The sequence below is a fragment of the Coturnix japonica genome, chromosome 23 (genome assembly GCF_054131305.1).
Source record: "Coturnix japonica strain WE chromosome 23, WE-NBRP24, whole genome shotgun sequence".
In the NCBI taxonomy this organism is placed as follows: domain Eukaryota; kingdom Metazoa; phylum Chordata; class Aves; order Galliformes; family Phasianidae; genus Coturnix; species Coturnix japonica.
In genome coordinates this window covers 8,340,509-8,353,437 of record NC_140685.1, presented here as the reverse complement: position 1 = coordinate 8,353,437, position 12,929 = coordinate 8,340,509, and the positions used below count along the sequence as shown (strand labels likewise).

The 12,929-nt window shown below is 43.1% G+C and overlaps 2 protein-coding genes across 3 annotated transcripts; both read right to left on the bottom strand.

Moving 5' to 3' along the window:
• Positions 1–266: 266 nt before the first annotated feature.
• On the bottom strand, positions 267–3,752 carry COPRS (coordinator of PRMT5 and differentiation stimulator). 2 transcript variants are annotated; one of them, XM_015879633.3, is made up of 4 exons: positions 3,463–3,752; positions 3,032–3,155; positions 1,913–2,152; positions 267–1,215 (listed from the first exon to the last, which is right to left on the bottom strand). In XM_015879633.3, exons 2-4 carry the CDS (start codon positions 3,150–3,152, stop codon positions 1,046–1,048), a joined length of 531 nt encoding a protein of 176 aa, XP_015735119.1. In that variant the 5' UTR covers positions 3,153–3,155; positions 3,463–3,752; the 3' UTR covers positions 267–1,045. The 2 variants fall into 2 exon arrangements, with proteins under 2 accessions (XP_015735119.1, XP_032304212.1); XM_032448321.2 differs by having other exon boundaries at positions 3,558–3,735.
• Positions 3,753–4,525: 773 nt separating this feature from the next.
• UTP6 (UTP6 small subunit processome component) lies at positions 4,526–12,646 on the bottom strand. Its single transcript, XM_015879620.3, has 19 exons — positions 12,509–12,646; positions 11,982–12,066; positions 11,599–11,640; positions 11,422–11,514; positions 11,089–11,136; positions 10,651–10,714; positions 10,409–10,527; positions 10,012–10,089; positions 9,535–9,616; positions 8,898–8,979; positions 8,146–8,327; positions 7,736–7,815; positions 7,304–7,381; positions 6,966–7,145; positions 6,314–6,394; positions 5,825–5,934; positions 5,664–5,730; positions 5,326–5,398; positions 4,526–4,784 (listed from the first exon to the last, which is right to left on the bottom strand). The coding sequence occupies exons 1-19, from the start codon at positions 12,598–12,600 to the stop codon at positions 4,627–4,629; spliced, it is 1,794 nt and encodes a 597-aa protein (XP_015735106.1). The 5' UTR covers positions 12,601–12,646; the 3' UTR covers positions 4,526–4,626.
• Positions 12,647–12,929: the final 283 nt, after the last annotated feature.

Sequence of the window (12,929 nt, the reverse complement as noted above, 5' to 3'; positions counted from 1 at the left end):
TAATTTTAAATTCACGGAGTCACAGTCACAGAGTTTTATTCTTCTTGTCTAAGTTAGAAAGAAATCACTACATATCCAAACCCAGGCAATTCTCACTCCTGTTCCACAGACTGTCAGACTATGTCTCCTGTGTATGCATGTGTTCTGGAGGTACCATGCTTCAGTATCAGGAAGTGTCACAACAGGCATTAAACGTTCTCAAGAACTAACTAACAAAACACGAGCAATAGGAGATTGTTATGTAAGTAGTCAGTCATTCAATCCACTTTTTCACTTCATTTGTGAACATTTCCTTTAATTCCACAGCAGAGGCAAAAAGGATATAGCACCAGTTCCAGCTATTCAGTTGGAAACTTTATGGAAGTATTTTGTATTCCCATTTCCTCATTTGTCAACACAGAAAGAACAAAGTAACAGTAATATTGTGAATCTCAATTCACTGCTGTTCGCAGGACACACTGAGATCACATAAGCATATTTTCTTTGTCATTACATGGCTTTAAAACATCCTCACACAGTGTCAGACAACTGACAGACTGGAAGACAAAACACCTGAGTACAAGGTCTGATGTGCAGAAACCTTTCCTGGGAGGCTGTCAAACACCCAGCACCTCTATAGGAAACAGAACCCCAAATATATGCCCACGTGTGAGTTACATACGAGACAGACATTTTGCAAACTCCTTCATATTGAAACACATCAAACCAAAAGAACTCATTTTGTACTGTCACATCTCATTTTGTCATGACAAACTGCAACACGGAAGTACAACAGAGAAGTTGGAAGGAAGGAGTTTTTAAGACCACTTCCATAACAAATGAACGAAAATTACAGGATAAATGTCCAGACAAGCAAGTGCCAGACATGCCAAAATTGGCAGCACTGTGCAATCAAGCTAAGATTTGAAATTACATACTTCCTCCCAAACAAGGAATTAGCAACGCAGATCTATGTAACACAAACAGAAAACAGTCCAGAAGTGCACTAGCAGCAACTCAGGCAGGGAAGAACAATCCAACTCAGAAACCAAACTTAGTTCTGACCTCATTCATCAGCATCATCAAACTGGCCAACCTCAGTCATTCTAACTGGCAGTGTAAAAGCAAGGCAAGCTGCATGGTGACAGCACGGGTTGTACAATGAATCCTCTCGAAATGAGTACGAGGCCCAAAGATTATTCTCCTGAAAGCTTCCGCAGTAGAGATCACCAGCATCTAAAGAAGATCAAAGAGAAGATTTAAACCACAAAAGATACTCAGAAAGCCAGTGGCATAACGTGGCAGATCGTTTTGCAGTTCTACAGCATCTTCCAGTCAAGATTTTCAGCCTGATCTACCAACAAAGCAAAGAAGTTTGGCAAAATCATCATTTTAAGTAAAGTTCCTGTGACGGAGACAAAGCAGTTCTCTGAAGAGCTCAGTGATGTACTTGAATCCAGTACACCTGACAGCAGCATATACATGTACACAGTTCTCCTCGGGCATAAAAAGCTCAAAGCCATTATGCTCATTTCCCTTACTTTCTGCTGCTCTCTCCATAACCACATTCCAAATTAAGGGGCCTGGATGTCCCCCAAAGGCTGGGTCACCAGACAAGAACAGAAGGGTGAAGTCCTGTAACTAGCTCAGAAAGGCATCTCCAATTGACTAGAATTAAGTCTAATAAACCAGTTAATTAACAAACTTGACATAAAGATTTCTAGTCAGCAGACACTGCAAGGACAACATATGCACTTTCAGCAGACGCATTATAGCACAGCATTAACATGAGTGGTGAAGCTCAATACAAAAAAAAATACAAACAAAAAAATCCCCAAAGCAGAACGTGGCAATGTTTAGATGCATTCTATAGAGCACCTGCCTCCACATGATAACCAAAACTCAAATGAATCACAAGTGAATCTGTGCTTACCATAAGGGCTACATTCAGACTCCTCCAGCTCTTTATCCCAGTCCTCCACCTCGTATGTCGAAGCCGTTTGCTGCTGAGGGAAAGTTGCATCCTCAGGCATACGAGAGAGTTCATCACACAAGTCTTCTAGGTCGGTGTCTGTATGCACACTGACATCATCTCTGTACACAGAGATATCGGAGAATTCACTTCCTTCAGAGTCACTATCCAGAATATGCGGGATGTTCTTCAGCAAACATTCTGAAAACAGAAAGAGACAAAAGATCATTAGAAATTAAACAGTAACAACTAAATGCTTACAACTGAATAATGCAGGCAAATATGTTAACATGCTTTGTAGCTACAAATGTAATTAGAAACTAACACATGCTGTTTCAGGTGCTCGGGGAGGCCAGATGCAGCCCCACATCGCAACGTTAGCCCAAGGTGAGGATTTGTTGTAGACTCTTGTTGGAATGTTGCTCTTTAAACCAGAGCAGAGGAGTCAGCAGACCTGCTCTGCATTCATATCTGGTTTATCTGAGGGTTTTTCCTGTGTTTTTTTTTTTTTTAATGTTTGTTTGTTTTTAAATATGCTGAAAAACTACAGCTCTGACCTCCTTTTTGTAGCACTGATTAAATACTCTCCATTCTGCTCATGAAGAAGCAAAACTTCTTCCACCAGGTTCTTGGTGATCTCAGGCAAAGCACTCACAGCCATTTACAGAAAGAACAGAACTCACCCAAGCAGTGAAGGGGCCCCCTGGCCATACAGCACAGCTCATCCCAACAGCAGCTCTCCTGATCGAGGCTGGCCCTCATATGAGTCCAGGGGGGGCTGCACCTGGGTCTGCCCTCTCTCTGGTCACAAGGGGAGCACAGGTGCAATCAATGTGCAATCAATGTGCAATCAATGTGCCTGTGCTCCATGGGCCAGACCACCCAGGTGCTTAATCACCAGTTGATTAAGCACCAGACTTCACCAGGTGCTTAATCACCAGTTGAAGCCAGGATCCAACCGCTGCCCTACACTCTGATATACAGGAATACACAATATCTATGTAGAAATAATCTAGCTCGGTAACAAGGATTTCCCTTGCGGCTTTTAAGAACATTTCCCGGAGCAGTTCTGTTACTTACCATCTGCTTTAGTTTGCCCCAGTATTTTGGGCTTTACATCTCCGTGTTTCCAGGTCACGGTTTCCTTCTTGTTCGGAGGCTGCTCCTCCTCAAAGCTGGTGTGCTCAACAGTGGCCGCCATCACCTACAAAGCAGTTTAAAAGAACTCAGTTATTTCTTTCACAGATTGCTCTACTTGGGCATTGTGGAGCCTGTGGGTCTGACCCGTTTGTTTGCTCTCTTAATCAATCAGGTGGCCTTTAATTTCAGAAAGCAAACCTGCCCAGGGTGGCTCTTTGTGCAGATGGCAGCACAGGACAGCCCAGGCAGGCCAGATTTGGGGAACAGCTCCCAGAACGCACCCATACGGTGCCAGAAAAGGCAGTAAAGATAACGAAGGCAAAAAGTGGCAGCTCTATGCATATAAACAACAACGATAATGAGCCATCCACCTCGAGTGAGGTGTGCGAATGTGATGGACCAGAGCTCCCAGCAGCCCTAAGGAACCGGACAAAGATGGAGGACACTCGGCAGGAGGGAACAACACCTCAACGGGTCTGATGGCCCCTAGAGGGAGAGCGAAGAGAACATTAGTGATCCTGAGTAGTTACACTACGACACACAGCATTGCCCTGCAGGACGGGCTGCCCGCACAGCCCCCAGCACACGCCGGCACAACGCGGCGTACACCGGGCAGCCCCGACCGCCAGCCCCCCCTCCTCTTCCTCCTCCTCCTCCTCTCCCCGCAGTCAGACTGAGCCGGCCCCGCTCCCATCCCGCAGGCTCGCACCGCAGTTCTGTCCACGCGCATCAGGCGCGTGCCCGCCCGGCCCGGAGCCTCGTGCCGTCAAAGCGGTCAGATCTGAGCGTAAAGCGGTGCAGGGAAACACCTCGATGCTCTTCACAGCCCTTAAACCGAGTATCAACACCTGCCCCTGCTCCGTGGGGTTCTGACCAATCTAACCCTGCAGCCTCAGGATGCGCGGTGGGACAAAGCAGCAACGCAAAGCACAGCCCCTGCAGGCACACGGATGGTGCTGTGAGCAGGGAGCCATGAAAGGTTGAAGCACAGAGCAGAAGTTCCCCATCACACAGGAACATCTGTGACAGAGCTCTGCTCACCTGCACAGCCACCCAGAGTGACAGGAGGAAACAAAGTGGGTGCTGAAATTGGCTTTTGAACAGGATTCTGGCTGACTCCAAGGTTAAGAAACAAATAAACACCATCATTTTACAGACTTCACCCAGTGTTCCCTTTGTTCCTAACTGAACTTCACATTAAGGCCTCCCCCCAGGTGTACGGTGGTTTATTTTTCTGTTGTTTTTCTGTATTTATGTGCTGCAATATGAGCTTGCCAGTGTAAAAGCTGATGCAATGCAACTTCCATCTCAATATAGGCTGCAGAAAATCTCAAGAGATGCTTCTGCCATCCCCAGCCATGCACACAAACCTGGCACCGACAGAGAAACCCCAGCAACAGCTGCACAGGGACAGAATTCTTTTCACACACGTAGTAAAGAAAGTGCACTTTAATACAACTCCGGAACATGTTTCTCTTTCTACACAAGTTTTGTTTTAAAATCCACAATGTTGTGCTGTGATTACTTTTAGTTTTTCATAAGTGTCCAGTTTGCAATAAAGTGTACTTGGAAATGAAGTCTTCCACCTGATCTCCCTCTAACATCTTCACAGCTCGCCAGTGAATGCTCCCAGCATGTTCTGGTTTGCCCTGGGGATGACTTAGCTCCTCTTTGATGTACTCCAGCCACAGATCTTTAAAGGAAAAACACTCTAGTTAGATTTTGATTGGACATTTAATAAACGTACTAAACTTAACCTAAAAACCCTCTTTTTAAGTGTTCTTGATCTTAATGCAGTGAGGTTTAGTTGGTCAAGCCTCTTCCTCATGCTCCCTTGAGGTCCAAAAGCCTGGGTTCTGCTCCCAGCTGGGATACTGATATCTTAAGAAAGAATGCAACTCTTCAGCAGCAGCTTCCCATACCATCAGAGAAACTGAGCTATTTATTTTCTGTTACAGAACCACGGCTCCACACTGCTCACAAGCGTAAATTAAAGGTGATGGGTATCTCTTATGCCAGTGTCAAAATTACTACTTGCTAGTAGTTCTGCTGAAGCAACCCCTACTGTGAACAAAGGTCCCAGATTGAGTAGGGTCACTGCAGAGTGTCATGCACCAAAGATATTAGCTCCACTCTGCGTGACAGCAATCAACAGCAGAACAAACAGCTACTTGCCCCCCAGATGGAAATAAAAGAGATAGAGCTGAATTGGGGGGAGAAGAAAATCTCCTTACCAGAATTCACCGAACCAAATTCTCTCAAAGCACGTTCATAGTATTCTCTCAGACGAAGCATTCTGCACATTTCCTAACACAAGAAGGTATTAAAAGGCCATTCATTTTGTACAGAAGTGAATCTGCAGCTTGATTATGTTCTTACAGAGCCAAAGTCATGGTAACACATGCCAAAGGTTAGTTAACGTGAAACTTGCTTTTGTATTACATACTATGAATCTATGTCAGAAGGTGAATATTGATTACAAAAGACACTGCTCACAAGCCTTTAATTTCACATCAAAGTTAGAAGTGCATGTTACAGATACAAGGCAGTAAGTGGATATTCAGCAACTTACTTGCTCCTTTTCTATTTCAATCATCTTCTTAAAGAAGTCAAGCGAAAGTGGATGACTTTCATGTAGGCTAAAGTAAAAACAGAAATAACTTCAGACACTACGCCATTTTTCTTTTACTATTTGCCCTACAATAATCAGGTTTGAAGTTGTTTTCTCATTACCTGGTAAAGACTCTTCTTGCTTTCTTATAACCACCATTCCTATAAGCCCAGTCGAGGTACTTCTCTTTCATAGTCACAGATTCAGCAGGAGCTACAGCATGTAAGGACCTCTGCAAATTCAAAACAAAACAAAACCAACTACATAAGCTCCAATTAAAAGATTACAGGAAGGATGAAGCAGCATCTTCTCTTTCGCTAGACACCTGACACACAGGGGGTCTTGTGAGAGAAAGTAATAACAAAAGTATTCTAAATAATGTCTGAAAAACAGCATGATGTAATAAAATCAATGTTAGTTGTAATCTAAAACACATCTCCTTCAATATTTCATGGCATTTCTGTACAGCTGAATTTTGAGAACACAATTTTACTTGGAATGCTACGGTATCAACACATCCATGAATAAAGCATTTGCTGCATACTCCATCCACACACACAGCTCCTTTTTACTTAAACATCACCATGTGAAGATTTTTATTAGCTAAGTACCTGGTAGAGAGCTTCTGTGTCATCCTTGCTATTTACAGCTTCACTCCATTCCACCCAGAGGGTCCATAATGGTAAAGTGCCCTACAAGATAAACACAGAAGTCAAATGATTGAAATACAGCAACTCAGAGTGATTTTCAGAGACAGCAACGTAACTACCAGGTTCTACATTGCAGCTTCTGTGAAAACCATCCTTAAGACAGAGCTCTTAGAAAGAACTTTAGACTGCAAACTGAAATGTCTTCCCGTCTCCTTTCCAACTCATACAACAAATGCTGCTTAGATAGACTGCTGTTAGATATGTTGCCAGGAATGAGAAAAATTCTTGTGCATCAGAGCACTGAAATACAGAGATAACTTCAGAGTATAGGGAGGAAAAGGAACAAATCTTCTTGCTTCCTCTCATCACCCTTTGTAGCCAGTTTGAAATGGAACAGCAAAAAAGCAGGTAAATCATTTAAAGCTTGAAATAAAATACCCCATGCACAAACAAGTTGTAATTTCTTAGTGCTCCTAAATGCAATGTGCAAGTGAAATAGACTTAAAAATCAGGCAGGGAATGTAAGTGCACTACGGAGGAAAAAATCCTTTAAATAAATATCAGAGGTTTTCCACCCAATACATGCATGCAAGTCCATAAAACCAGCACAAACCTTAGATTTCACATGCTTAAAGGCTTCTTCGAAACACTGGGTCACATTGTCACTCTTCAACTGGATCAACACCTGCAGCCTCATCTGCCACATCTCCACTGACAGGCTGAAACGCTTTGCTGCAGCTTCTGCCACCTCTGCAGCCTTCTGAGAAAGGCTGGACTCCAGTAACAGCTGAAGCTAAGAAACAGCAGGTACCACAAGAAACATGTAGTATTTTGTCAAAAGCAACACCCTGAATACAATATTGCCCACTTTGTTAACTACACAAAATGGTAAAGCTAGACATGCATCATCAATGCAGGACAGTCTGCCAATTTTTCTGTACCAACTCTTACCCATTGCTTATAGAGAGCTTCTGGCAACAAACTGGACTCGTGGGCTTTGCTGAACGCACTCAGTGTCCTCTCCAGCCTCTAGAATAAGATATGAGGAAAATAGGCTTTATTCCTTCAAAAACAAGATCCTAGCATTACCAGAACCCTGGTGGATTTGTATATTGAAATATTACTGAAATCCAATACAATTTATAAATCTGATGTTTCACACACTATTATTTACAAGATAAAGGTAGAATTTGAGCACTTGAATTACACCTCTTGTTTGAGGAGCAAACAAACAACATAGCAGTGTATTAAAAGGGAACCAAGTCACACAGAACAAATACAAGTTTGCACTCAACTTCCATACAAGGAGCTTGTAGCACTTTACTGACAAGGCCGGTAAAAATAGGGTTGTTTTGGTACTATGATTTCCTAATAACTTTTTACCTTTTGCTTTAATTCTTCACTGTTGGTTTTCCTGTTACATCTCTCTAAGCAGAAAGTGATGTAGCATTTCCACATGTCCTCTGCAGAATTGAAGACATTATGTCATGCTTCATAGAATCACAACAGTAGGTACAAATATTTGTCTTTAAGGTAAGGGATAAAGAGAATCCAAGTACCAAGTGTTAATGCCAACTTTAAAACTTCTATTGTTAAATCACATTAATAAAAGTAAGCAACAAAAAACACTTTGAGTTAAGCAGCTCTTTCAAGACCAAAGGTACCTTTGAAAATAATCAAATTAACACACAAAAGAGATCCCCAAAATGGATCTAAAACCCAAAGCTACTGGCATCCTTCTTCAAAACTCTCACAGCACACAATATGCTAAAATAGCAGGAAAAACATTTCACCTGTGGGGACTGCTGTCACAGCCTCTTCAAAGACTGCACAGCAACGTTCCTCTCTCTGGGTCATTTCAGACACCTTCGCCTGCTTTGTGGTGGGTTCTGTGGCCTTCAGGGAACCCAGCTCCAGCTCTCGACGGGCCATGTAGTCCCATGTCAGAGGATTATCAGCATATTCAGCCTGCAAGCTAACATACTATATCTGTAACAGCCGTTTACTGCCATTGCTTTTTGACATATATGTTTAGAAGGGTTATCATACCAGTAAAAGGTATAGACATGTACGTTATTTCTAAGTAATCAGATACAAGAGACACTTTACTTTTCCATGAGAGAAAATACCAGGGTTTTCTGGTTTTGTTTGCTATTAGCATAGATATTCTCCAATAACAGAATGAACTAGAAGGGCACCTTTTCTGAGCGATATTTCTTTTGAAAGATGAAAAATAGGAGAAAGTACAGAAACAGAAAAACCACCAAGTAAAATAGATCCTGCACTAAAGAAAACTAACTTGGAATAATTCAGCAACAACTATGTTCTATTTAAGTGTTTCTCAACAGGTTTTCAAAGCTTATAATGAAGTTCTTTCATGCATCCTTTTCCTAAGAGTATATTTGCTTCAAATACATTTTCTTAGAAGTATTTCCCACACATCTTAACATTTTATTTCCATGCAGGAACAGCCTTTAGTCATTAACCTCTAAACTCACTACAAATTAGGAAAGTTAAGAGAGCACATATAGAAAAGAAGTCTCACTTTTCAAGAATTTCTTTTTGCAAATCGTGCGTAAAATCGAAGAGCTTCGCAATAGAAAGTAGAGCCAGACGGAACTCAACGCCTAGAGATGAAGAGGGGAAAAAATAAATACATCTATCAAGTAGAATATCACAGCCCATCACAAATATCAAACAGCCCATCTCACGCTTCATCACACACTTCGCATTTCTGCATCCTTGACAGTCTTTTTGAAGACACAGATATCATTTAAATGCCCAGACAGATACTCTTGTCTGTAAGCCTCAGCATTCAACCCATATGGTAAGCCATATGTTAGGATGTGAACTGCCTGGCTACATGCTTCAAGATTTCATGCTAGACGGTGACAAAAAAAATAAGTAAGGCAGGAACATTCCAGGCTCAGAAGTGATAAACTGGTCCTGCCTACTGACATCCTTATACATCCTTCAAGCTTGGCTCCACCTCCACGACTCATTCATTCAGTTCTTTCACAAAAACACAGAATGGCTCTACATAAGTCAGGCCTATTGAAAACAGCACACAGTGTCAATGAATTCTAACCCATCTATCTTATATCATTCTAATTTATCTTTGAGAACACCAGGTGACCTAAACATGACAGCTTTCCCACCAAGTAAAAGAAACGTTAAATCACCTTTAATTTTCTCAACAGCATCCCTGTAGATTATGCGAGCCATTTCTCCATTAAGAATCTTCTCAGAATAATTGAATTCATCCTGTAATATCAACACAGCAATGTTGAAAGTTTTCTTTTTTAAGTTATCATTTTTGCAAATACAGAAAAATGATAGTTATTCTTCATCTTAACATAGCTTCCACAAGATAACTATAATGAAATAATATTTAAATACTACTTTCCAGAAAAGACAATTAATTTTCAAACTGAGAAATATTAACAAAAGATTTTAGAAATGTAAAGGAAAATTGAAGTATAAAGTATTTAAACTCAGCATCAGCCAACACTTGGGAAGTTTAGCATAGCTACAGAGCATCAACAAAACCTCTCTAAGCTGTCCTCAAGCGAATCATTAACAGAAACCCCTTGAAGCTCAACTTTAAAACGTGTGAGACGCAAGCAGATAGTATTTCAATGTAAATCTATTTGACCTACCAAATTCATCTTTGCTCGTTCAAATTCTTTCTTTTCCTTCCTCTGTTTTTCCGCATTCATCAGTTCCATTCTGAAATACTGCAAGAAAGAAAATACAATTCAGTGATGGGAAGAGAGGGTGGATAAAGCTTAAATTATGTTTTCAAACATGACGAAAAGCAAGCTCTGTCTGAGGAGCTACAGGACTGAGACAACACATCACACACAACTGTGAGCCTCGGCTTTTAAAGATCTGTGCTTATAGGCACAAACATCACACATTCAGAAACATCCACCTTTTAGTCATTCTTTAAACCGGATCGATCTGAGTTTTTGTCAGTCTGATCTGAGAAATCTGCTGGACCAGCTTGAACTGACTGCTCAAATAACTTCTCATATAAGTAAACCACAAAGTTACCTCTTGATAAAGTTTTGGACACTCCGGATGGAAGCGCAAAGCACGCAGGAACAAGTGCCTAGCGCTTTCTGAGGAGAGTCGTGTTTCCATTTCCCATTTTGCTGCCATAATCCACAGTGCTGTAACAGAAAATATGAATTCATTTTAAGGCTAAGCAAGTGTCTGCTCATGTGAATCCATTCTGAAACACTCTTCAGCCTATACTGAGTTGTACACACAGTGCTCAACTTTGTTTGGTTTACCTGGTTTATTGGGATGAATGGCCAACATGGTAGAAAACACCTTACTGAGCTGATGTTTTGTATTCTGTAAAAGAAACAGCTTTGTTTTACCATCTGTAACACCAAACTAAACCAACAGCAATAAAGTTTCATTAAAATCAATTATAAGTTGCACTGCAATCATACTGGAAAAAATATTTCTCTTCTACTTTAATTTTAGACCAAAGTTTTTGGCACTTACTCAATATCAACCAATTTTCAATTGTTACCAGACTGTATTAGCACAGTTAACTCTTCTGCACCTAGACAGCTAACACAGATGTTGTGCAAGTTAGTCAGTAGTACAGTATGTTGTTGCAGTGCAATCTGTTCCCCTGCCTTACAATACAAGATCCAGATGCCTGACTGACCAGCAGCCCAGTATCTGCAATCAGTAAGAAGAGGATTTTGAAGACTCACCCACTGCTTGCAAAACGCAACGTGTGACAGCCAAAGCTGGACATCTTCCTAGTGGAGATGCAAGCGGGAGGGAATGAAACTTAGAACAAGTATTCGGAAAAGACAAAATATTGTTTCTCTAAACAGAATAATAAAATCTGACATGAATGACATACTCTATGCCACTGCTAACTGCAAGACCAGATATTAACGTAGATTTTCTGTTACTTGCCTCTGTGTAAGTGAAAATACCCTGCAGCAGAGATATCTAGGTTCATTTTTACAGCACAACACACCAAATGATCATTTTCCAAGCTGCCACTACAGATGAAAGAAACAAAGAAACAAACTTACTTTCCATTTTCCAGTGGCTCGTTTGAAGAGGCTGTGGACCCTCTGTATCATAGAGCCCTCAATTTCATCCTTCTTAAACGAGTACCCCGTGCGCTGGGAGGAAAAACAATTATTACTTTCATTGCACAAGAAAATGTAGTGCACAGTGACTGCACTTCCAGAAACTGCCAAACTTACCGCTCTTCTTTTCTTGATCAATTCCAGCAGATTAATTTCATACTAGAGTGGGGAGAAAAAAACACACTTAAAGACAGTGAAAAGATGTGTAATAGTAAAGAAAAAAAAATAACAACAAACATGAAGTGTTTTACAACTGGTTACACAGATAATCAAAGTGCCAGAGCCTCATCAGCACCGGAGTAAACAATGTCTTTCCAATACCTGACATAAATGTAACCTCTTCTAGTTTAAAATCACTGCCTCATGTGCTAACAGAGCACCCACAAGTAAACACTACCAGCAAAGCGAGGTCACCCTCCAGAAGCAGCAGGTTTCTTACACAGACAACTCCTAAAGGAGAGGTATCTATGCGGTTCGTACCGCTCATCAGCACAGCCTACCTGAATATAATTGATAAAATCCTCCTTCCGAAGGGCTCTGCGCTGGATTTTGTACTCTAGAGCCGTGGCCTTCTTCAGGACAGCCCTGCACGAAAGAAGATACGGGGCCATCAGCACCGGGACCATCAGCACCGGGGCCATCAGCACCGGGGCCATCAGCACCGGGACCATCAGCACCGGGGCCATCAGCACCGGGACCATCAGCACCGGGGCCATCAGCACCGGGACCATCAGCACCGGGGCCATCAGCACCGGGACCATCAGCACCGGGACCATCAGCACCGGGGCCATCAGCACCGGGACCATCAGCACCGGGGCCATCAGCACCGGGGCCATCAGCACCGGGACCATCAGCACCGGGGCCATCAGCACCGGGACCATCAGCACCGGGGCCATCAGCACCGGGACCATCAGCACCGGGGCCATCAGCACCGGGACCATCAGCACCGGGACCATCAGCACCGGGGCCATCAGCACCGGGGCCATCAGCACCGGGGCCATCAGCACCGGCCCGGGGTCCGCCCCACCTGATCTCCTCGTGCGTGAAGAGTCCGACCCGCTCCAGCTGCTCCAGCTCCGGCACTCGGTCCTCCAGCCGCTGCTCCACGCGCTCCGCCATGGCTGCGGCACCGGCACAACACACACGAGCGCTCCACCACTTCCCCTCCTCCTATTTCCTCCTGACGCTGCTGCCGCTTCCGCCTGCCCTGCCTGCCGGACCGCAGAGGGGGCGGGATGTGATGCTGGGAGGATGCGGGGCCGGATGGAGCCTTGCGATGGGGCACGAGGCCGGTAGAAGGCAGCTCCGAATGGGGGGCGAGGGTGGGGAGAGGCGCATTGGGCAGGGACTGCCCCTCTGCTATGAGTTGTCATCTTCACAGCTGTGTCCTGCCCTGTCGCAGCGATTGTTCCTCAAATGGATGAAAAATGAAGGTGTCTGAAAAGGCA